Source organism: Cherax quadricarinatus, chromosome 23 (assembly GCF_038502225.1).
Source record: "Cherax quadricarinatus isolate ZL_2023a chromosome 23, ASM3850222v1, whole genome shotgun sequence".
Classification (NCBI taxonomy): Eukaryota; Metazoa; Arthropoda; class Malacostraca; order Decapoda; family Parastacidae; genus Cherax; species Cherax quadricarinatus.
The window spans coordinates 9,179,318-9,203,699 of NC_091314.1; the positions used below are offsets into that span (position 1 = coordinate 9,179,318).

General features: G+C 38.1%; 1 protein-coding gene across 3 annotated transcripts in view; it reads right to left on the reverse strand.

Annotated features, from left to right (window-relative positions):
• The window catches only part of LOC128685788 (protein CNPPD1), a 30,764-nt gene extending 12,612 nt beyond the window's left edge, over positions 1-18,152 (reverse strand). For 2 of the 3 annotated variants that reach the window (XM_053772447.2, XM_053772446.2), the window contains exons 1-3: positions 17,995-18,152; positions 13,002-13,098; positions 6,944-7,149 (exon numbers count right to left, since the gene is read on the reverse strand). In XM_053772447.2, coding sequence (XP_053628422.1) covers positions 6,944-7,149; positions 13,002-13,098; positions 17,995-18,045 — 354 coding nt within the window. In that variant the 5' untranslated portion in view covers positions 18,046-18,152. Of the gene's footprint in view, positions 1-6,943; positions 7,150-13,001; positions 13,099-13,196; positions 13,261-17,994 lie in introns of those variants that run through there. The other variant, XM_070087868.1, reaches the window with a different exon arrangement.
• Between the last annotated feature and the right edge of the window lie 6,230 nt (positions 18,153-24,382).

The window sequence follows — 24,382 nt, forward strand, 5'->3', positions numbered from 1 at the left end:
CCCAGGTTTTCGGCCAGTGCGGAAATTGTACAATTCGTATTTCCCGTCTTTATTCGGCGAAATTTCCCCCCGGGTTTTGTATATCCCCTCAGAAATTGTTGGTACCAGATGCACGTGCCTGGGCCGTTCATACGTTCGTGACTCACTCTTGGCACATTAAATGTCTTATTTTAGGTTAATATTTTCTTCAAAATTATGTAAGAAACACATTACATAGCATATAAACCTGCAATCATTATATGCGGTGGAAGGTAAACATTACGTTTTCTCTGGTCCAGCGTTAGAGAAAACTGTATGAATCTGCATTGGCCCACTAACCGCCCTTAATATATAAGCTTTGTTTACAATTCTCGGCATGAATTATTCATTACTTCTCCCTTTGTTTATGATGGCATCTAAAGGTAGTTGTTAGAAACAATAGTTGTCTATGGTAATAATATGGCTGAAGGCCGCAGTGTGTGTAGCCGGTAGGTATACACTGGGATGTAGTCTGCTGGGACTACAAATAAATACTACTCGCCAACAAATCTTCAATAAAGGTACATAATGTTCATTTATCATTAAAATTAGTCATCTATATTTATTTCTCATTGTTTTCTGTATGTAAAACTATATAAAACTATATAAAATTCTCTATAAAATGTTTTTTTTTGTTAATATTTTTGGGTGTCTCAAACGAATTAATTGGAATTACAATATTTCTTAAAGGAAATATTACTTCGGTTTTAGGCCATTTTGGATTTCACTCAACCTTCTGGAACAGATTAATTACGAAAACCGGGGGTCTACTCTACTTTCTTACTAAACTGTACCAAGCAAATAGGCACACAGCACACCTATACCAAATACACACTAAAGATGAAAGTATATGTGGTAATGAGTTGTGAGAGGCTGTCTGGGAGATATGGAGAGAGCTGACAACTCTGGCTTTGGCTCACAGCACTAGTGAGAGATTGCAGATTTGTACAGTATGCTAGCTCTTCAATACATATCTGAATTGTCTGCTTAACATTTCATAAGATCTATGCACGAGGAGCTAACAATGTCACATTTAGCAGAGGTAATAACAAGTAGTCAGCTACATGACACTTTTGACCAAACTAAAGCCAGAGTCAACAGGGGATTAGCACACCTCCCAAATCACAATACTAAGGCTGTTGATAATAATATGGAAGCACCTGGCAGGAGACTTTTCCATACATCTTTCCTTGTTTTATTATACAACTAAATAAACACCACTTTGCCTTACCTAACAAGGTGTGGGGATTCTTTAGAATATGTTCATGTGTTAGTTACATACTGTATTCAGTTATTGTATTCATATCTGTACCCTACTGAATACATATTGTACTTTCACTACACAATTTTGTTTTTTAACCCTTTTGGGGTGGGTCCCATTATACTACGGTTTTGAAGCCCAGGTCAGTCCCACTATTCTACGTCATGAGTTCAGCTCTTTCAGGTAAGCTGTGAGCAGTAAATTTAGGCCTAAATATGAGAGAATGGGGTTATATGGTAAGTATGCACCATAAAAAAGAATCCTACAGAACGCAGTGCATAGTGAAAATAAACTGTGACCGTGTTATTAGTTTAAAACAGCGACACTGTGGTGTATTTCATATGGTATTTATGGTTACAGTTTCAGTTTTTTGCTCTCATTCGACAGAACTGAAGATATATTACAGTAACAGAGATGATTTTGACTGGTTTTAGGACAGAAAGTAGCTTGAAACTGAGCTCAAAGTAGCAGAAATGTTCGATTTCTGCAGACATTCCTGAGTAAACAAATTACATCTCTCATCCAATATGCATCCAACTGGTTGGTCTAATACGTGTTCACAAATGCACTGACATCGTCTATACACTTATTACAATAATGCAGTAATCTAAAATCAAAATGGAAAGCAAGTGTAATATAAGAGAGGCCTGAGGATGTAACTAATGAACAGAGGAAATGTTTTTTAATGACACTAATGTCTACACCATTTATTCTGAACCCTATTTTCAAATTGTCAATTTTTTAATTTTGTGTGAAATTGGCTAAATTACCATTCTGATCAATTTATTGAGTAGTTGAAACAGGTAAATGGGTGGTTTCTTGTACTCAAGTGTCAGAATATAAGAAATATTAGTGAAACAGCTATGAGCTTGGTCAACTGGAACAATGGAATTGGCTGAAAACAGGGAGATGTTGGCCGCATTTTAACGACCTTTTTTTTATGGACCGATTACGTTCATTTTTGGTGTACTATTAGAAGGTTATATCGAGTATGCTGTGCTGAAGTTTCAATCATATCGGCCAAAAAGGAAATGAAATATGCAAAATTTACGAAAAATTGCATTTGGCAGGGCACAGTTTGTCAGTGGTACTTGGACAAGTGGTTTTGACACTTGCTGCTGCTAGAACAACTCTAATTCCAACACTTATCGATGAGTAAAGTTTCATAACTTTTTTGATATATTGGAAGATGTCGGCCTTGTTGTCCACATAAATCTAAAAATATTTTGGATAGTTCGGAAACACGAACGCTTCCCCGTAAAACAATCATTCTCCTATGTTTGTTGTGAAAATCAAGTCAATTCAATCATAAATGAAGCTGTAACTTGCCTTATAGATAAATAACTTACTTTCGAGATATAGGCCGAAGCGCGCGGCACCCCCGCTGCCCGGGAACAATCCCCGAAAAATTCGCTTTATTTTACACTTTTTTCGCGGCCTACGAGTGTTTATTACAGTTAACCATTGTAAATACGTTTTCTCTCACTGATGAGAGAGGTCGGACCCTCTCTTCACCTTATAGCGAGAAATTTATTCCTTGCGTCATATTATGCAACTTTTTATGTTTATATGGCATTATATCATAATAGATCAATTATGATAGATAAATAAGCCTTATAATTGGCTGAAAACAGGGCTTAAAGTGGGTGAAATCGCCACTGCATAAATATTGCCGAGACTGCTAACTTTACGAAAGTGTAATTCCATAAGTTTTCCAACAAACTTTCATACTTCTGGTTTCATTACCTTCGGAAATTTTTTTTCTATAATTTCATATATATATTTTTTTTTAATTCTCTGAGTGAGAGCAAGTTTCAGATCAAGATTCCGACCCTGAAAGGGTTAAACACTTGCTCATTTTTTATCAATCACCGTGTTCAACAACTGTACAAATACACCTAGGGTAGAAATCTCATCAGGAAAGGCACCGGAATGCATAGTTACTCTGTAATTATGATGTACTATACTGGTAGATATCAAACTAGTACATATTTAAAATTAATGCAAATTTTCTCGAACTTTTTTTTTTTTTAACACATCGGCCGTTTCCCACCAAGGCATGGTGACCTAAAGAGAAAGAAAAATACTTTCATCATCATTCAACATGTTCACCATCACTCATACATAATCACTATCTTTGCAGAGGTGCTCAGATACAACAGTTTATAATAAAGTCCCTCCAAACTGCCAATACAGTATTTGGAAATACTGTCAATATTTTGGAAACAATAATTAAGTAAGAAAAATGTTACCTAGTGGACAGGACTTGCTGAGAAAGAACAGTATAAGGTTGGAGGGGCATAGCTTATGGTTCAGTGAGGAGACTGAGAAAATCTATCTAGGGAACTACCCAAATTTTATGGAAGAGACTTAATTTTGTTAGATTACTGCACAAAGATTTTTCAACACCTATGAAATTTTTGTTGAGAGTTTTCATGTACAATACTATGGTACACATACATAATCACACAAGGTTCAAATTTTGTTGCTATCAAAAAGGCCAAGATTTTTTTTTTTTTTTTTCAACAAGTCTGCCATCTCCCACCGAGGCAGGGTGACCCCAAAAAAAAGAAAGAAAATCCCCAAAAAGAAAATACTTTCATCATCATTCAACACTTTCACCACACTCGCACATTATCACTGTTTTTGCAGAGGTGCTCAGAATACGACAGTTTAGAAGCATACACATATAAAGATACACAACATATCTCTCCAAACTGCCAATATCCCAAACCCCTCCTTTAAAGTGCAGGCATTGTACTTCCCATTTCCAGGACTCAAGTCCGACTATATGAAAATAACTGGTTTCCCTGAATCCCTTCACTAAATATTACCATGCTCACACTCCAACAGATCGTCAGGTCCCAAGTACCATTCGTCTCCATTCACTCCTATCTAACACGCTCACGCACGCTTGCTGGAAGTCCAAGCCCCTTGCCCACAAAACCTCCTTTACCCTCTCTCTCCAACCCTTTCGAGGACGACCCCTACCCCGCCTTCCTTCCCCTATAGATTTATATGCTTTCCATGTCATTCTACTTTGATCCATTCTCTCTAAATGACCAAACCACCTCAACAACCCCTCTTCTGCCCTCTAACTAATACTTTTATTAACTCCACACCAAGAAGATATGTGAACTTATTTAATGAAAGACACACGTTTGTTGGGTTACCATGAGGGAGGCAATGACACCTGCTTGATTTACTTAAAGAAAAAAAAACTAACAAATATAAAAGCATTAGGTGTAGGTATGAAGCTTTGAAAAGCTAATATTTGCATAATATCAGACAAAAAAAAAGTGAAACATGCATTAATGATTCAGCAAATCATTGTTCTTGCTGCCCAGTCTCAGAAATAAGTACTATCAAGAAATGCACAAAAAAAGTGTACTGAATGTTAGTAGTAGTATACAAGTTTTCTCATTTTACATGTTCAAGAGACAAAGAAAAGATGAACACTCCTACTGGAGTGCAAAACATTTAACACTCATATGACAGGATGGTAGCAACTCACTAGATGGTTACTGCCTACCAGCCTACAAATGAAAAATCAGTAATTTAATTTTCAGTTCAAGAAAACATGAAAATGGCTATGTAGATATAATCACACTAGCAATGATGAGGAAAAATGGCTCATTCTATGACTTCAACATTAACACTGGTAGAGGATCATAAATAATATTTATCATTAGCTTTTTACATGCTGTACTGCATAGGCATGGAGAAATGGTAAGATTCAACATGAGAATGTTACTATATTTTTATTCTTATTATTATTATAAAGAAGCATTACATATTTAGGGGTCATACAGTGCCTGGGAAATGGGAGGCAATAAAGTTTGACCCAAGGAAAGGAAGAACAGGTCCAATTCCTTGGATCAAGAGCCCTTCACCAGGAACAAGGCTCCTCTCTTGAAGAATACTGCAATATAGTACCCATGCATAACTTGGAAATAATATTAAAAACAGTAAATTTCAAATACATGCAACAAAATAAGTTACAAAATATGAATTATATGGATTTAAGATACTGGAAATACCCAAGTTGTTTAACAGGAAAAAAATTATAAACTAAACATGTGTGTTTATAAAGAAGAGCAATCAGATAAAGATGACATTTTAGAACCAGAAATAGACAAAACAAGAGCCAACAATTTCAAATCTTTGAAAAGAATGATATAGGAAAACTTCGTAAGTGGTAGAGACGAGGAAGGATTTTTAACCCTTTGGGGGTTTTTGACGTACTAGTACGTCTTACGACCCAGGGTTTTTGACGTACTAGTACGCTTAAATTCTAGCGCCCTCAAATCTAGTGAGAGAAAGCTGGTAGGCCTACATATGTAAGAATGGGTCTATGTGGTCAGTGTGCGCAGTATAAAAAAAATCCTGCAGCACACAGTGCGTAATGAGAAAAAAAAAAACTTTGACCGTGTTTTTGGATTAAAACAGCGATTTTGCACTGTATTTTCGCATGGTATTTATTGTTTTATTCTAGTTTTCTTGGTCTCATTTTATAGAATGGAAGACATATTACAGAAATTGAGATGATTTTGACTGGTTTACAAAGAAAAGTACCTTGAAATTGAGCTCAAAGTAGCAGAAATGTTCGATTTTTACCAAAGTTCAAAAGTAAACAAATGATGCCAAGCGTCCAATACACATCAACTGGTGAGTCTAATATTCTTTCACAAGTACGCTGATATTATTTATACCATTTCTACACTAATGCAGCAGTCTGCATAACAGTAAATCTTATTTTTTTTGTAAGAATAAAAATTCAAAGTGGAAAGCCAAAGAAATATGAGGGGCCTGGGGATGTGATTAACGAACAGAGAACTTGTTATTTTAGTGCCAGGAATGTCTTTCTTGTTTATTCTGGACCCTATTCGGAAATTGGCATCTTTTGAAATTTGTGTGAAATTGGCAAAATTGCTAAATTCTGACCACTTTATTGGATAGTTCAAATCAGTAAATGGGTGGTTTCTTGTACTCATTCGATAGAAAAAATGGAGTTTTAGCGAAATAGTTATGATTTTTGTCGACTAGTACACTGGAATTGGCCGAAAATAGGGCTCAAAGTGCGCAAAATCACCGATGCATAAACATCGTCGAGACCACTAACTTCGCGAGAGCATAATTCCGTAAGTTTTCCATCAAATTTCATACTTTTGGTGTCATTATGATCGGGAAAAGATTCTCTATCTTTTCATAAGATTTTTTTTTTTTTTTTTTTGAAATTTGGGGGAACCTGAGAACAAGTCTCTGAGAGGACCTGTCGACCCCCCAATCGTTAAGAGTATGCAGTCTGACAAAACAATGTGAAACCTTATAAGCAGGTACTATATAAATTAAATAATACCAACTGAACAAGAGCAAAGCTTTATAATAATTTATGTACATATGTGGTTGCAGACTAGTCATATAAATTTTATCTCTGATCAGTGAAAAATAGCAAGATGATCAAAATAATCCTCTCATTTTTAATAACATGACATGAATCCTGAATATACCTTTATACACAAGGATCAGCAGCTACTCACTACTGACTGATAATCATGATACTGTGTATCTACCTTGTGCAAGACAATCTCTTAAGAGATACCTGCATATTTTGTAACTTACCTTGGTGTCCAGAGGCTAACTTTCATACACATCATAACTCACCATAGCTACTAAGAAGACTTGTGTTGGTGAAGTGCTCGTCAAATACTCAGGGTTACGAGAATGAAGGCGGTCAAGGTATACCAGGGCAAGGATGAGAGAACATGGAGTCACACAAGCATCATAACACATAGAAGAAGCATAACGCAAATCCAATTTCTCCAATCCATCTTGGCGGCACAATTCACTGAATTTTTCAACGGACAAGCCTGGTATGAATGAGTAATTATTGTTAAACTTGATTAATGAAGCATACTGTAAATATATATCACCATAATACACCTATTATTTTTTTTAAAGATTTGAAAAGCATTAGACCCCACTGATCATTAAGCACTTTAACCAGTGTTAAAATATTTGAAGGCTTGAAACAGGATAAAATTCTGCACACAAACAGTAAAGATGTGTATGCTGAATCTAAGTAGAAGTTATTAAATTTACTTGCCATCTTTTATGTTTATGAAACAAAGAAAACACCAAGAATCCTACAGTACTAGAGCAAAACTTTAAACAGGCTTTTGTTCAATTCATATGACAGGACATTAGTACCTCAATACCTCCCAGGATAGTTGCTGTCTACCAGCCTAATTAGTCTCAGCAATTATTCCATTACATTATGCAATAGCAATTCAAGTTTTTTTTTTTTTTTTTTAACATTTTGGCCATCTCCAACCAAGGAAAGACAATCTTAAAAAAAAAAAAAATCACTATCATTCATTCAATAGATGTCTTGCCAGAAGTGCACAGACATAATTCATAGTTGTGAATAAATGTAAATACATATGGTTTTTCTGAGTAAATTACTGTATTAACCCTTTCAGGGTCCGTCCCGTAGATCTACGGCTGGTCGGTGAGTGTCCAAACCGTAGATCTACGCCAAAATTCTAGCGCCGTCAAATTTAGCGCGAAAGCGCTCATAGGCCTACATATGAGAGAATGGGTCCGCGCCGTGGGTGTGCGCCGTAAACAAAAAATCTAGGCGCCTGCATAGCATTGTGGGAACGCCGGCTCAGTCACCCTTGTTCACCATGCCTCGTCGCAAGTCAGCTCTCACTCCCCGGAAAATTGGGACTCTCCTCTTCCTGTCTGATAGTTCTGACACTGATGGAAGTGGAAATGAAGACGAATTCTACGGCTTTGATAAGTTAGTGACCGAAAATAATGACCAGGATATCGATAATAGTGCAGAAAACCCCGACGATCCTCGACCTTCTACCTCTGGTGTGGGCACTCGTGACTCACGGTCGGGTGTTCCTAAACGTAAGAGAAAACTAATATTTTCCCGTGGCCTGGCCTCTGACTTCAGTAATGACGATGATTCTGACGTGGATTGTGATTTTATTGCGCTCAACGATCATTCGAGTAGTGATAGTGAGGAAACATATTCACCAGTGAAACGTCGGTATGTTCGCCGCCGCATGCGCTCGGGTAGTGTACCCTATGCTGTGCCCAGGGGACGGAGTACATCCCGGAGTACATCCCGTGGCCCTACACCCGTTTTAGGTAGTGATAGTGAGGATGATGTGGCTACACTTGGCATGGATGGGCCACAGACATCAGTGGATGGTGTTAGTGGGGCTGGTGGTGGTAGTGGCACCGCCATGCGTGACTCGCTGTGCCACGCAGGGACCCACGCTGCTGACTCGTCAGTTCAAGGACAAAGCGGAGCGTCACCCACCAGCCCGCCACAACCACCCATACAACCAGCCTATGATGTCCAGTATCCACCAGCAAACCGTATCTGGGATTGGCAGCAAAATCCCAATTTTGTTCCCAGCCCTCACCACTTTGATGACTCTCAAAGTGGAATTCTACCTACCTGTCCCCTTGGAACCACGGCCAATGTACTGGAATTCTTTGAATTATTCTTTGACCAGCCATTGATGGAAATTATTGTCAGGGAAAGTAATAAGTATTTTCAGTACACCATGGCAAATACGATCTTATCACCACAGTCAAGACTACACAGGTGGAAAGAGACGACTGTTGCAGAAATGTATTTGCTTTTTGCAACAATAATGCTTATGCCTCACGTCTATAAGCATAATATAAAAGCATACTGGTCCACAGATCGGCTAATTTGTACCCCATCCTTCAGTGAAATAATACCAGTGAACAGGTTTATCTTACTGTTACGTATGTTGCACTTCTCTGACAAAACCAGGCCTGACAGAAGTGACAGGTTATACAAGATTAGAAATGTTTTCATGTATCTCAAACAAAAGTTCAGGATATACTTTTATCCATTCAAGAATCTTGTAATTGACGAGTCTTTGATTTTGTTCAAAGGTAGACTGTCATTCAAGCAGTATATACCGAGCAAGAGGAACCGCTTTGGTATAAAATTGTTTGTACTCTGTGATTGTGACAGGGGCCTGGTGTTGGATATTGTTGTATACACGGGTAGTAAAACATTGAAAGATACCAAGATGTTATTGGGTATATCAGGTGACGTAGTGAGAAACATGATGGCACCTTATCTTGGTAAGGGCCATACATTATATACCGATAACTGGTACACAAGCCCATTACTCAGTGATTTCATGCGAGTGAACAAGACAGATGTGTGTGGCACAGTGCGTTCTAATCGTAAACATATGCCCAGGCTCAATGCAGGTGTTCGTGGTGATGACGTGCAGGTGTTTACTGCCAATGACATCATGGCATTACGGTGGCATGACAAACGAGATGTCACATTGTTGACAACCATTCACCGTAATGAAATGCAAGACAGTGGCAAAGTTGATCGAGTGACTAATGAACGTATTCGAAAACCAGTGACAGTGATTGATTATACACAAAACATGCGCTTGGTTGACAAGTGTGACATGCAGATTGGTTTTGTTGACTGTGTTCGTAAGAGTTACAAGTGGTACATGAAACTTTTCTTCCATCTCATGGACATTTCAATGCTGAATGCATATAATATGTACCAAATAAAGACTGGTAACAGACCACCGTATGGTGAATTTTGTTTGTCTGTTGTCAGACAACTCATAATGAAGTACCATGTAACAACACCTGCAATACAACATGGTCCTCGAATTCATCACAATATACCCAAGCGTTTGAGGAGAGAAGGTGATCATTTCATAATACAGCTTCCTTCAACTCAAAAGAAATTTGCTCAGAAGAGATGCATTGTCTGTGCACAAACAAAACGACGGCAACAAAGACGCAAAGACACTCGGTTTATGTGTGAGGAATGTAAGGTGCCTCTGTGCATGGTGCCTTGTTTCAAGGAGTTCCACAAGCTCCAGCAGTTCTAGAACCATGTCCAGTGATTGTAAATATGTAAATATATGATAGAACATTAGTATTATACAATATTTGTGCATGTTTATTGTAATAAACAACAGTGGTAAACAATAATATGATAATAACTTTAGTGCGGTTATTGTGTTCAATACAGTGAGTATATATATATCAATTATATACAGTATTGGTCTCTCAGGCCCCAAATGTTAGTAGGAATAGAAAAAAATTGGAAAAGAAAAGAAAAAACAACTAAAACAACAAAATAATATAATACGCGTATGTGGAATTCGTCGATGTTGCCGCCACCACATCATTTTCTACAAACTTCTTCGCACTGTATCTCGGTAAGTACTGATCAGATTCTAATTTTTTTTGTTTCATTACCTTCACAAAAATATGCTCTTTAATTCTGTAAGAAAAAATAATTTTTTTTTTTTCAAAATTTCTTGGACACTGGTGCGTGACTTCAGATTTTGGCCTTGGACCCTGAAAGGGTTAAAATAAAACTGGTTCATCTAGTATGTACATACTGTTCCCTAAAACAGATTCTTAAAAAAAAAATGGTGAAACATAAGCCTGTATGCAACCATTTGAACTACTGAATAACATTTGGGGAGATTTAGGTAATGAAACTTTGAACCTGTTACATATATCCAAGACAGTTTTAAAGACAATTTCTTATTGCCACATTTTTTAATAAAAAAAAAAAAAAAAAGGGGCAATACTATATATAGTAGATTTTCAAAGATCAATGGATAATAAAAACAATATGATCAAAGGCTTTGCCTTTCTCAATAAGTTTCTATTGTTTTTTTATCATTCTGTTTATGTACTTTAGTTCTTTATTGTAAGGGTTTTATTACACTACAGTTATTAGTCTTTCCTATCCCCATGAAGTGTAAAACAAAGGAAGTAGTTATGCAAAATACAGTGGACCCCCGGTTTACGATATTATTTCATTCCAGAAGTATGTTCAGGTGCCAGTACTGACCGAATTTGTTCCCATAAGGAATATTGTGAATTAGATTAGTCCATTTCAGACCCCCAAACATACACACACAAATGCACTTACATAACTGGTCGCATTGGGAGCTGAGCGTAAACCGGGGGTGCACTGTATAACAACAATAAATAAAATAACATGACTAAGTACAGTACAGGTGTCCCTCTTTTATGCTGTAGATGCATTTTAGGACCATGGGAACTGTAATAAGCTCAATTAAGCCAAAAACACTTATTTCTACAAAAAAAAAAAAAAAAAAAAAAATATGGCAACTGTACCCATTATGTAATGACGAATATCGCACCATTACCAAAAGAAATAAGAATTAGCATAATAGTAAATCTGCATAAAGCAAACCTGCATAAAACAAGGGGCACCCAGACTATACTGCATGAGAAAGCAAGTGCACCTGAATAAGTTAATATCTGGTGAAAAAATATAAATGATGGAATAAAACCAGTGGACGTGGAAGATGTTTAAATAGGAGAATATACATTAAGATAAGAAAAACCATTCTGTACAAATCATACAGATGAAGTGAAAAGTTATTAAAAAAATATCTTAAGAGTACAGTATACAGTATTTAAATAACTTGAAGAATGGTCTGAATATGAATGCATGGTAAGCCAGTCCTAAAAAATTAACAAGCTAGTGTTCCAACCACTACACTACATTGAATTAATAGTCATCCATTTAGATATACGTATTTCTATGCCCTAGGAAAGCTATCATGGGGGCCCCAGTATAAATTAAAATACAGTAGAACTCCTGTACCCACTGATTCGGTATCTGCGGTTTCAATTATCTACAGTTTACTGTGGCCCAAAAATACCTCTTAATTTTGCATAATAATGGCCCCAAAGCACGAAAGTAGAAAAGGCGGCAGTTCTTCAAAGTCTAAGAGAAGCTGTGAAGCGCTTCCCATCAGTGAAAAAGTGATAATTCTCCACTTACTGTGCATAATTTCTTGATTAATCTTTATAATAAGTATGTATAGGACTTATATATAGGGTCTGCTACTCTCTACAGTTTTGGTATCCATGGCAGGTCCTTGGAACATATCCTCTGCGGATACGGGGGTCCTAATGTATACTGTGTATCTAGCTGGATTAATCTTAATAGGTCGATATGCTGTAGTGGTTAGGGAACTGACTGTATTAGTTTTAGAACTGGCTGCCAAGATTTTAAATCCTGTCCAGTTTGAGTTTAAAAATTATGCTTTTATGATTTCATGAGGTAAAAATGTTATACAAAATAAATCTAATGCTACACATACAGCACCAACTTACCAGCAACAGATCGGGCACCTCTTTTAGTCCATCAAAATTATGACTTTTTTTGCCAAAATAGTTTACCTGGTCGCCACAGATGTTGTTGTTTGTAGTGCATGTTCACTTGTTTCATTTACACAGTGGTGATCCCTTGATTCTAAAGCTAACTGTTAGCATTTGGCTAACAATTAACCCTAGCTATGACTAGTGATTAGCTCTGCAGTTCCAGTAAAATTCTAATATTTACTACTTTGGAAGTGTAGTACTGTAACATTCTTTGTAAGTACAGTAATAGATAAGCCTACTTCATTTATTCTAATGTTTAAATTAAGTTTCCAGACCATGGTGGGTCAAAAGTGCATTGCTGAATTATTATTATATGACCTCTTAGTCAGGCCTAGGAAGCAAGAGTGCTTGACAAGCGGTGTTGTACCTATATATCTAAATGATAAACTAGTGTTAGGAAGACCTATCACTGCATTTAATTTTATGAGAATTAAAGCAGAAATAAAACAGTGCAAAAACTAACTTGTAAAGGGCAGGGAGGGACGGTTTGTAACTGATAATCGGCCATAGTAGAGTGATTTTCTGATGCGCTCTGCATATTCCACATACTCTGGCAAAAACTGCAAAGAACAATAAAGTAAATTAATGCACCTCAATATATGTTGAAGATAATTTGATGTTAATTAACACATGAGGTCAACTAAACAGTTTATCTTACCATGAGGTCAAGCTTACGAAATTAACGTTAACACACGTCTCATTTTTATCTGGCTGGTAAAACAGGATATGCTCACACAGGAAATGACAGCAGCATACAAATAACAACAGCTCAACTAGGTTAACACTATTTAATGGACAATTATACCTAAGATATGTGCTGTTTTTAAGTACAATTTTTTAACAATTTACATTGGTCAATAAGAGGCCTATGTAAACACTTATTAACACTACATATCCATGTGATGGAGGTATATGTACATTGGTCAATAAGAGGCTTATGTAAATACTTATTATTAACATTATATAGCCACATGATGGAGGTATATGGTGAAATACAAACTTGTCACAGCTAGGAAAAAAAAAGATGTGTTGTTTACAAATGGCAAATAGTGTCTCATATTAACTGTGGAAAAAAATACTGAAATAAAGTGAAACACTGACATATGTACAATATACAGTCCAACTAAAGGTCGTAGTCAAAAGTCAAAATTTTTTTTTTATGCAAGTTTGGAAATCAAATGCCCTAAAACAAATCTTTTTAAAAATGGAGTCCTTTAATTATCAGAATATTATATTTTGCTGCTATCTTTTTAATCTCACTATGTACCCCCCATGTCTTCATTTAATCCTGCCCCAATTATTTAATTTATTGACAATCTTTAACCTCTGACTTAAAACATAAATAAATCTTATTGCCAAGCAATTCTTTTTGCTTGTAAGCTGTGACCAGATGCTACAAGTTTTCTTCTTTTCCTAGTACCCTGCTAATAACTGGCATTGAACTGAAGCTTAAACAACTCCACAACCATATATTTTTCAGCACAATGTTAAGTAGTTTTAGTCTTAGTTAAGTCTGCCCAAAATGCTGTGCATACTAGGGGCTTCTCATAAAATCTGTATAACTTATATACTTTCTACAGACAATATTGTAATAATATTTATTTATGTTATTACAAAGCAAAGCTATGGCCTGGTGGCTAAAGCTCCCGCTTCACACTCGGAGGGCCCGGGTTCGATTCCCGGCGGGTGGAAACATTTCGACACGTTTCCTTACACCTGTTGTCCTGTTCACCTAGCAGCAAATAGGTACCTGGGTGTTAGTCGACTGGTGTGGGTCGCATCCTGGGGGACAAGATTAAGGACCCCAATGGAAATAAGTTAGACAGTCCTCGATGACGCACTGACTTTCTTGGGTTATCCTGGGTGGCTAACCCTCCGGGGTTAAAAATCCGAACGAAATCTTATCTTATCTTATCTTGACTCCTGCAATTTTTACTTCTAATGACTTAAGTTATAAAATAAGTGTCTTCCTTTGCAGATGACACCCGAATCTGCATGACAGTGTCTTCCATTGCAGACACTGCAAGGCTCAAGGCGGACATCAACCGAATCTTTCAGTGGGCTGCAGAAAACAATATGAAGTTCAACGATGAGAAATTTCAATTACTCAGATATGGTAAACACGAGGAAATTAAATCTTCATCAGAGTACAAAACAAATTCTGGCCACAAAATAGAGCGAAACACCAACGTCAAAGACCTGGGAGTGATCATGTCAGAGGATCTCACCTTCAAGGACCATAACATTGTATCAATCGCATCTGCTAGAAAAATGACAGGATGGATAATGAGAATCTTCAAAACTAGGGAGGCCAAGCCCATGATGACACTCTTCAGGTCACTTGTTCTATCTAGGCTGGAATATTGCTGCACACTAACAGCACCTTTCAAGGCAGGTGAAATTGCTGACCTAGAAAATGTACAGAGAACCTTCACGGCGCGCATAACGGAGATAAAACACCTCAATTACTGGGAGCACTTGAGGTTTCTAAAACTGTATTCCCTGGAATGCAGGCAGGAGAGATACATGATTATATACACCTGGAAAATCCTAGAGGGACTAGTACCGAACTTGCACACGAAAATCACTCACTACGAAAGCAAAAGACTTGGCAGACGATGCAACATCCCCGCAATGAAAAGCAGGGGTGTCACTAGCACGTTAAGAGACCATACAATAAGTGTCAGGGGCCCGAGACTGTTCAACTGCCTCCCAGCATACATAAGGGGGATTACCAACAGACCCCTGGCAGTCTTCAAGCTGGCACTGGACAAGCACCTAAAGTCGGTTCCTGACCAGCCGGGCTGTGGCTCGTACGTTGGTTTGTGTGCAGCCAGCAGCAACAGCCTGGTTGATCAGGCTCAGATCCACCAGGAGGCCTGGTCACAGACCGGGCCGCGGGGGCGTTGACCCCCAGAACTCTCTCCAGGTAAACTCCAGGCAAATAAGATAAAGAGCAATAACAGAAGAAATGCACTAAATTATTTTGCCACTTCAGATATTTGACAATCATATTAAAGAACAGTAAACAAAATGAGCCAGGTTTTTGCAAAGTACTTGGCAGACTTGGCACACTGCTACTCTCACCACTTTATATTATCCTTACCTGAGAACACCAAATTAAGAGAGAATGTCACATTAGAAGAGGAAACAAAAATTATGGATATCAACAAAATCTTCCATTAGCTTAAATATGAAAAGAGCAATGAACTCAAAATCAGCAAAGTATACAGAATGCAGTCAAATCATTGAAGTAGATAATAAGGCAGCAAATGCAGCAAAGGCCACACACACAAAAAAGATAGATTATGGGAACATTCAAATGATAGCACTTTTTAAATTTATGGCACTCTTTATACTAGAATATTATTCTGTGATCACAGCTCCTTTTAAAGCAAAAAGAATATCAGAGCTGGAAAATATAGATGCAGTTTTCTCCATGAAGAGAATCAAAATAATATCTAATGTACTGGGAATGTCTCAAACATTTGAAATGTACACTCTAGAACAGACAATATTATATTAAAACACACTAAACCTTTGTGGGTTATACTGTGCTCTGGAATTGAGAAGAGATACCTATTACAATGAATTTTTATTTAGGCCTCATACATAATTGTAAACTTTTATAATACAGTATACCTTTATATACCAGAGGCTTTGAGTTTTTCTACCCACACAGCTCAGCTTGGGGCCAGGCTTTTCTGATGACTACCTGTTAAACCAAGCTGTTGATAATGACAATCCACTGGCTGAAACTTGCAACTCAAGATCCTTCGTGGCATACCTCGTTATCAATATTTAACATTAGGTTAAAACAACCTACTGGTTTATGATTATACCCACAGGCTTTTATTTGTTACTAAAGCTTACAAGGAATGTTTCTATGTTTTTCAGTTTTACAAATATTGTATCTTGCCTTTTCCTCTTTTTACATCTTTTTGCACTTCTCTTTACTCTGCAAAATTCATGGAGCACTGCAACATCTTGCCTATTCGAATTAAATTTTCCCAGCCTATTTGAATTAAATCTTCCCAGCCTATTTGAATTAAATCTTCCCAGCCTATCTGAATTAAATCTTCCCAGCCTATCTGAATTAAATCTTCCCAGCCTATCTGAATTAAATCTTCCCAGCCTATCTGAATTAAATCTTCCCAGCCTATCTGAATTAAATCTTCCCAGCCTATCTGAATTAAATCTTCCCAGCCTATCTGAATTAAATCTTCCCAGCCTATCTGAATTAAATCTTCCCAGCCTATCTGAATTAAATCTTCCCAGCCTATCTGAATTAAATCTTCCCAGCCTATCTGAATTAAATCTTCCCAGCCTATCTGAATTAAATCTTCCCAGCCTATCTGAATTAAATCTTCCCAGCCTATCTGAATTAAATCTTCCCAGCCTATCTGAATTAAATCTTCCCAGCCTATCTGAATTAAATCTTCCCAGCCTATCTGAATTAAATCTTCCCAGCCTACCTGAATTAAATCTTCCCAGCCTATCTGAATTAAATCTTCCCAGCCTATCTGAATTAAATCTTCCCAGCCTATCTGAATTAAATCTTCCCAGCCTATCTGAATTAAATCTTCCCAGCCTATCTGAATTAAATCTTCCCAGCCTATCTGAATTAAATCTTCCCAGCCTATCTGAATTAAATCTTCCCAGCCTATCTGAATTAAATCTTCCCAGCCTATCTGAATTAAATCTTCCCAGCCTATCTGAATTAAATCTTCCCAGCCTATCTGAATTAAATCTTCCCAGCCTATCTGAATTAAATCTTCCCAGCCTATCTGAATTAAATCTTCCCAGCATATCTGAATTAAATCTTCCCAGCCTATTTGAATTAAATCTTCTGAGTATTCGAATTAAATTTTTCCAGCCTATTGGAATTAAATCTTCTCAAAACTTCATGTCTGAACTTTTTTACCGTCTAGTATCTGGCTAGTTACTTACATTTACTTACATTCTAGGCCTACACGAAGCCAGAAACACACTTGTAAGAACGTGTGTATTTTACCTTGAGGCTTGAAGGCCAGCAGTGAAGAGCAGTCCTGAGCCTATTCTACACAAACATATCATTCATACTGTTTTCGACAATCATTATAGTCTATTATTCTTAATGTACAGAGGTGGTGTTGGTCCTCCGGTTTAATTATGTAACTTTTTCTAGCGATCTACCTAAATTTGGTAATCGATTAATTTGTATTCCTACAGTACTATAAAGCAAATTTAATGTTGCATTATTCACCAAATAATATATATGCATAACTTTCTGCATGAACTGTGCAGTGGACCAGAATGGTTTTAGAAAAATTAAGTTATAAAACTATGGTGATGCCATAAACATCAACCATGATGGAAGCCTCACGCAAAATCACACGTAACACCTTCCTCGGCCCTAATTAATAGTCTTGGTGGGGTTTAAAATTTCCACAATACGATCCTGTAAAACGTATTACCTTTGAAAACCGCGACGGGCTTAATTTATCCGGAGTTTTTGGTGTCTTCATGGTGATGCCTCCGTCCTACGCATGACCAGTGCCAGGCTCCTCACACTCTTCACTACCTCGTACTCTCTACATTACTAAGGACATAAATAGTATATGGGTAAACAAACAGACTGAATAAATAGTTTTACTCAATTTAATGTTTTAATATAAGTTTTAACTTTGATTGTGTTTATTTTGTATTGTATTGTAGTGGTTAATGATGGGTTTAAGGGGTCTGCGAGGGTTTTTGGGCCACAAACTCTTACATTAGCCATTCAAATTCAAATTCAAATTTATTTATTTATTTACAAGTAGTACATTGAGGTTATGTATTTAGAATAATGGGTTGCAGTGCAAAGAGAGCCTCTATTATGCCTGGGTATTATTTAACACACACAGATTATTAATAATCTTAATTTGTAAAGGGTGGAAGGGCAAGCCAGTGGAAAGTCTCGGTCAGATAACCAAAAAGCTCCAGTGATGGGTCATCATATGACCAAGACCCGCATCAGGAAACACTTGGAAATAAGTCACTCTCTCTGACATCTTTGGGTTATCCTAAATAATTTACACTATGTATTATTATTGTACTTATGTGTACCTGCACCTAAATGAACATACTTCAGTGTCTCCTGAAGGATCTTACCTGACCTAACCTAACACATCCATCACACTGCGATTTTTCTCTCAACTCATAAATGATAAACTTTGTTTTTATAAAGAATAGTTTACAATTCGTTGGGAAGACGACATTAACAAACATACTCACTATACAGTCGGACTCAATAAGATAAAAGTAAGCTTCTTAAGGTTCAATTTAAGCGATTTTGGATTATTCAGAATTTTCTAACATAGAAATATAAGTGCAAATTGCCGAGCATAATTCAAAAAAGTTCGACAAAGTGACATTCCAATTGTGATCCTTGCAATCTAACTATTAGATACAATAAAATTACGTCATAGTTGTTAGTAAAACCAAATACACTTGAGTAATGAAATTCGGATAAACTAAGTAAATCAAATACATGACATCAAGAATACAAACTCATTTAAACATAACAGTTACGTAAATATTAACCATACTAAGACAAGGCCAAGACACGTAGGGTAGCCTTTAATTAACTTATAACTAATAACAGTTATAGAGTAAGGATATTTTAATATAATATTATGGTTTGCAATATATAGGTCATTTTGTATACTGCAGCAATTTAGCTTATGATTAATGACTTTAATGTAAGAAATTGTTATAATATTTGTAGAGGTGATAGCTAGAACTTCACTAATATGATTCATATCAATATGGATGCTAAATCAATCAGGTTTTACGAAATCCTCTCATTGTTCATCAGGTCCAGGTAGTGACTTGTGCAACAAATCGACAAGCGGTTATAAAGACACGCTAAGCAAAGCAAGTCTTTATTCTAGACAACTTTTCACTCAGGAAGAAGCTTTATCAAGTCTATAGGAAACCTAAAAATTATTCTACGAATCTTCCTACAGCCGACTTTTACATTATCTTCCTTGCAGGGTGCAACAGGTATTATGTTGGTGGGACTGAACGTAGCCGTCAAGACATACTTCCACAACACAAATGTGTGAACCGTAACACGACTTACACATCATGTCATGGGACAAGACTAAATTCAGAGGGTGATAGAGTTAGGCGAACATGTCTGGAAGCAAATATTAAGATACATAAATACTGTTGAGCAATCAAGGTGTCTTCAGTGTTCAGCCACCTAGCAAAACCTCTTTTGCTAGGTGGTTGATAACATGTGATTTTTATTGTCATGGTCAGTCATGCAGGATGGTTTTACTGTAATGCTCCTTCATACAGCATGATTTATACTGTCATACTCCACGACCTGCCAGTTTTAGGATTGGGTTGCAAATCTATTCGTTCTGCGAGTGACAATTCGCAGAACGAGTGAGTGATTTTTCTATCATATTCCATCACACTATGGCTTTCCCGCCACACTCCATAACGCATGGTTTTCCTTTTACATAGTATCGCACAGGGTAGATTTTCCTGTAATATCCCAACAATGAGGATGGGAATTTTTGTCATAATCCATCACACAAGATAGGTTTTCTGTCATGTTCTATCACAAGCTCTGGATTTTGCTGTCATCTTCCATCACACAGGTGTATATTCCTGTCATATTCAGTCAAACGATGGATTTTACTTTCACTCTGCATTACACAGGATGGACTTGTGCCATATTCCATCACACATGATGGGTTTTCGACTAATAAAATGAAGGTTGGGTGGAATGACACCAGGAATCACACAAAAATATCATGAAAAGTCGTAGTGTGGCGTATCCCTGTAAAGGCCTCACTCAGAGTGAAAGTTTAATATTCAATTCAATTCAATTCAAACTTTATTCTCTATAAGTATTACAATGCTGAGTTTACAGAATTTGGTTATTGTGTGGTTTACATGTAGTAAAATAATAATTACAGAGTGTACCACTAGAACGCCTAGCATGGCTAGGCATTTCGGGCAGACTTATATTAAATCTTACCTGGAGTTTACCTGGAGAGAGTTCCGGGGGTCAACGCCCCAGCGGCCCGGTCTGTGACCAGGCCTCCTGGTGGATCAGAGCCTGATCAACCAGGCTGTTGTTGCTGGCTGCACGCAAACCAACGTACGAGCCACAGACCGGCTGGTCAGGAACCGACTTTAGGTGCTTGTCCAGTGCCAGCTTGAAGACTGCCAGGGGTCTGTTGGTAATCCCCCTTATGTATGCTGGGAGGCAGTTGAACAGTCTCGGGCCCCTGACACTTATTGCATAGTCTATTAACGTGCCAGTGAAACCCCTGCTTTTCATTGGGAGGATGGTGCATCGTCTGCCAAGTCTTTTGCTTTCGTAGTGAGTGATTTTCGTGTGCAAGTTCGGTACTAGTCCCTCTAGGATTTTCCAGGTGTATATAATCATGTATCTCTCCCTCCTGCGTTCCAGGGAATACAGGTTTAGGAATCTCAAGCGCTCCCAATAATTGAGGTGTTTTATCTCCGTTATGCGCGCCGTGAAGGTTCTCTGTACATTTTCTAGGTCGGCAATTTCACCTGCCTTGAAAGGTGCTGTTAGTGTGCAGCAATATTCCAGCCTAGATAGAACAAGTGACCTGAAGAGTGTCATCATGGGCTTGGCCTCCCTAGTTTTGAAGGTTCTCATTATCCATCCTGTCATTTTTCTAGCAGATGCGATTGATACAATGTTATGGTCCTTGAAGGTGAGATCCTCCGACATGATCACTCCCAGGTCTTTGACGTTGGTGTTTCGCTCTATTTTGTGGCCAGAATTTGTTTTGTACTCTGATGAAGATTTAATTTCCTCGTGTTTACCATATCTGAGTAATTGAAATTTCTCATCGTTGAACTTCATATTGTTTTCTGCAGCCCACTGAAAGATTTGGTTGATGTCCGCCTGGAGCCTTGCAGTGTCTGCAATGGAAGACACTGTCATGCAGATTCGGGTGTCATCTGCAAAGGAAGACACGGTGCTGTGGCTGACATCCTTGTCTATGTCGGATATGAGGATGAGGAACAAGATGGGAGCGAGTACTGTGCCTTGTGGAACAGAGCTTTTCACCGTGCCTGCCTCGGACTTTACTCTGTTGACGACTACTCTCTGTGTTCTGTTAGTGAGGAAATTATAGATCCATCGACCGACTTTTCCTGTTATTCCTTTAGCACGTATTTTGTGCGCTATTACGCCATGGTCACACTTGTCGAAGGCTTTTGCAAAGTCTGTATATATTACATCTGCATTCTTTTTGTCTTCTAGTGCATTTAGGACCTTGTCGTAGTGATCCAATAGTTGAGACAGACAGGAGCGACCTGTTCTAAACCCATGTTGCGCTGGGTTGTGTAACTGATGGGTTTCTAGATGGGTGGTGATCTTGCTTCTTAGGACCCTTTCAAAGACTTTTATGATATGGGATGTTAGTGCTATTGGTCTGTAGTTCTTTGCTGTTGCTTTACTGCCCCCTTTGTGGAGTGGGGCTATGTCTGTTGTTTTTAGTAACTGTGGGACGACCCCCGTGTCCATGCTCCCTCTCCATAGGATGGAAAAGGCTCGTGATAGGGGCTTCTTGCAGTTCTTGATGAACACAGAGTTCCATGAGTCTGGCCCTGGGGCAGAGTGCATGGGCATGTCATTTATCGCCTGTTCGAAGTCATTTGGCGTCAGGATAACATCGGATAGGCTTGTGTTAATCAAATTTTGTGGCTCTCTCATAAAAAATTCATTTTGATCTTCGACTCTCAGTCTGGTTAGCGGCTTGCTAAAAACTGAGTCATATTGGGACTTGAGTAGCTCACTCATTTCCTTGCTGTCATCTGTGTATGACCCATCTTGTTTAAGTAGGGGCCCAATACTGGACGTTGTTCTCGATTTTGATTTGGCATAGGAGAAGAAATACTTTGGGTTTCTTTCGATTTCATTTATGGCTTTTAGTTCTTCCCGCGATTCCTGACTCCTAAAGGATTCTTTTAGCTTAAGTTCGATGCTTGCTATTTCTCTGACCAGTGTCTCCCTACGCATTTCATATATATTGACCTCTTTTAGCCTCTCTGTTATTCTTTTCCGTCGCCTGTAAAGGGAGCGCCTGTCTCTTTCTATTTTACATCTACTCCTCCTTTTTCTTAGAGGAATAAGCCTTGTGCATACATCGAGTGCCACCGAGTTAATCTGTTCTAGGCATAAGTTGGGGTCTGTATTGCTTAGTATATCTTCCCAGCTTATATCGGTTAGGACTTGGTTTACTTGGTCCCACTCTTATGTTTTTGTTATTGAAGTTGAATTTGGTGAATGCTCCCTCGTGACAAATCTCATTATGTCGGATTGGGGCTCCGCGCATACATGACTGAACCTCAATTATGTTGTGATCTGAGTATATTGTTTTTGATATGGTGACATTTCTTATCAGATCATCATTGTTAGTGAAGATGAGGTCTAGTGTATTCTCCAGTCTAGTAGGCTCTATTATTTGCTGGTTTAAATTGAATTTTGTGCAGAGATTTAAAAGCTCGCGTGAGTGTGAGTTTTCATCATAGCTGCCTCCTGGTGTTATTACTGCAACAATATTATTTGCTATATTCCTCCATTTTAGGTGCCTTAAGTTGAAATCCCCCAGGGGCAAGATGTTGGGTGCAGGAGCTGGAAGATTTTCCAGTCAGTGGTCAATTTTTAACAGCTGTTCCTGGAATTGCTGGGATGTTGCATCCGGAGGCTTGTAGACTACCACAATGACTAGGTTTTGGTTCTCGACCTTTACTGCTAAAACTTCCACTACATCATTTGAGGCATTTAGCAGTTCTGTGCAAACAAGTGACTCTGCAATGTACAGGCCAACCCCCCCCCCTTTTGCCTGTTCACTCTGTCACATCTGTATAGGTTGTAACCTGGGATCCATATTTCGTTGTCCAAGTGATCCTTTATGTGGGTCTCAGTGAAAGCCGCGAACATTGCCTTTGCCTCTGCAAGCAGTCCATGGATGAAAGGTATTTTGTTGCTTGTTGCTGGCTTTAGACGCTGTATATTTGCCAAGAAGAATGTTATCGGACTGGTGGTATTGTTGGTACTGGGGAGGGGATTTTTTTTCCGGCATTAGTATCTGTATCTGTTGGTTTGGAGTGGAGGCCATCGACTGTGGTTCCACTCCAGGAATGACTGGATTTGGTGTACGATTTCTGCCATTTCCTGCCAGTTTTTTTTTCCTTCCTGGCACTAAAAAACCTCTCCCTCTTGAGTAGCTGTGGCTACCCAGGTTTTCCCACTGATCAGATCAGATCGACTGGTCCGAACCCTTGACTGGTCCGAACCCTGGACTGGTCCGAACCCTTGACTGGTCCGAACCCTTGACTGGTTTCAAACGGTTTCGTTGGACAATAAAGCAGACTGTAAACGGATGGGGTTGTAGGCGCCCTTATAAACACAAACATTAAATATAAATCAGGAACGTGCACGGTAAGCTGTCCAATATACAAAAACAGTTAGAAACAGAAATACAAATAGCTAGAGCTTCATTTAAGGAGGTTATTAATAGAATATTCAAGAGGTTGCTAGTAGAATTGCAGTAAATCAACCATTCAAATAATTATCACGCTGTGTGTAGTCTGTGGTCAGTCAAACAAACGGGCTTCCACATGCATAAATTGTCATTTTTGTGGAAATTGGTGTCACGCCCCTTGTGCAGATATCCAAGAACTAGCTACAAGCAGTATTAAAACAGGGAAGTGTTTTTGGGTATGCCCAAATGAGATAAATCTGTGGACTAAAATCACAAGGGTATTAAAAGAGGTCAACATCAAAGCTGCTTTCATAGATAACCTGGAAGCTTTCTA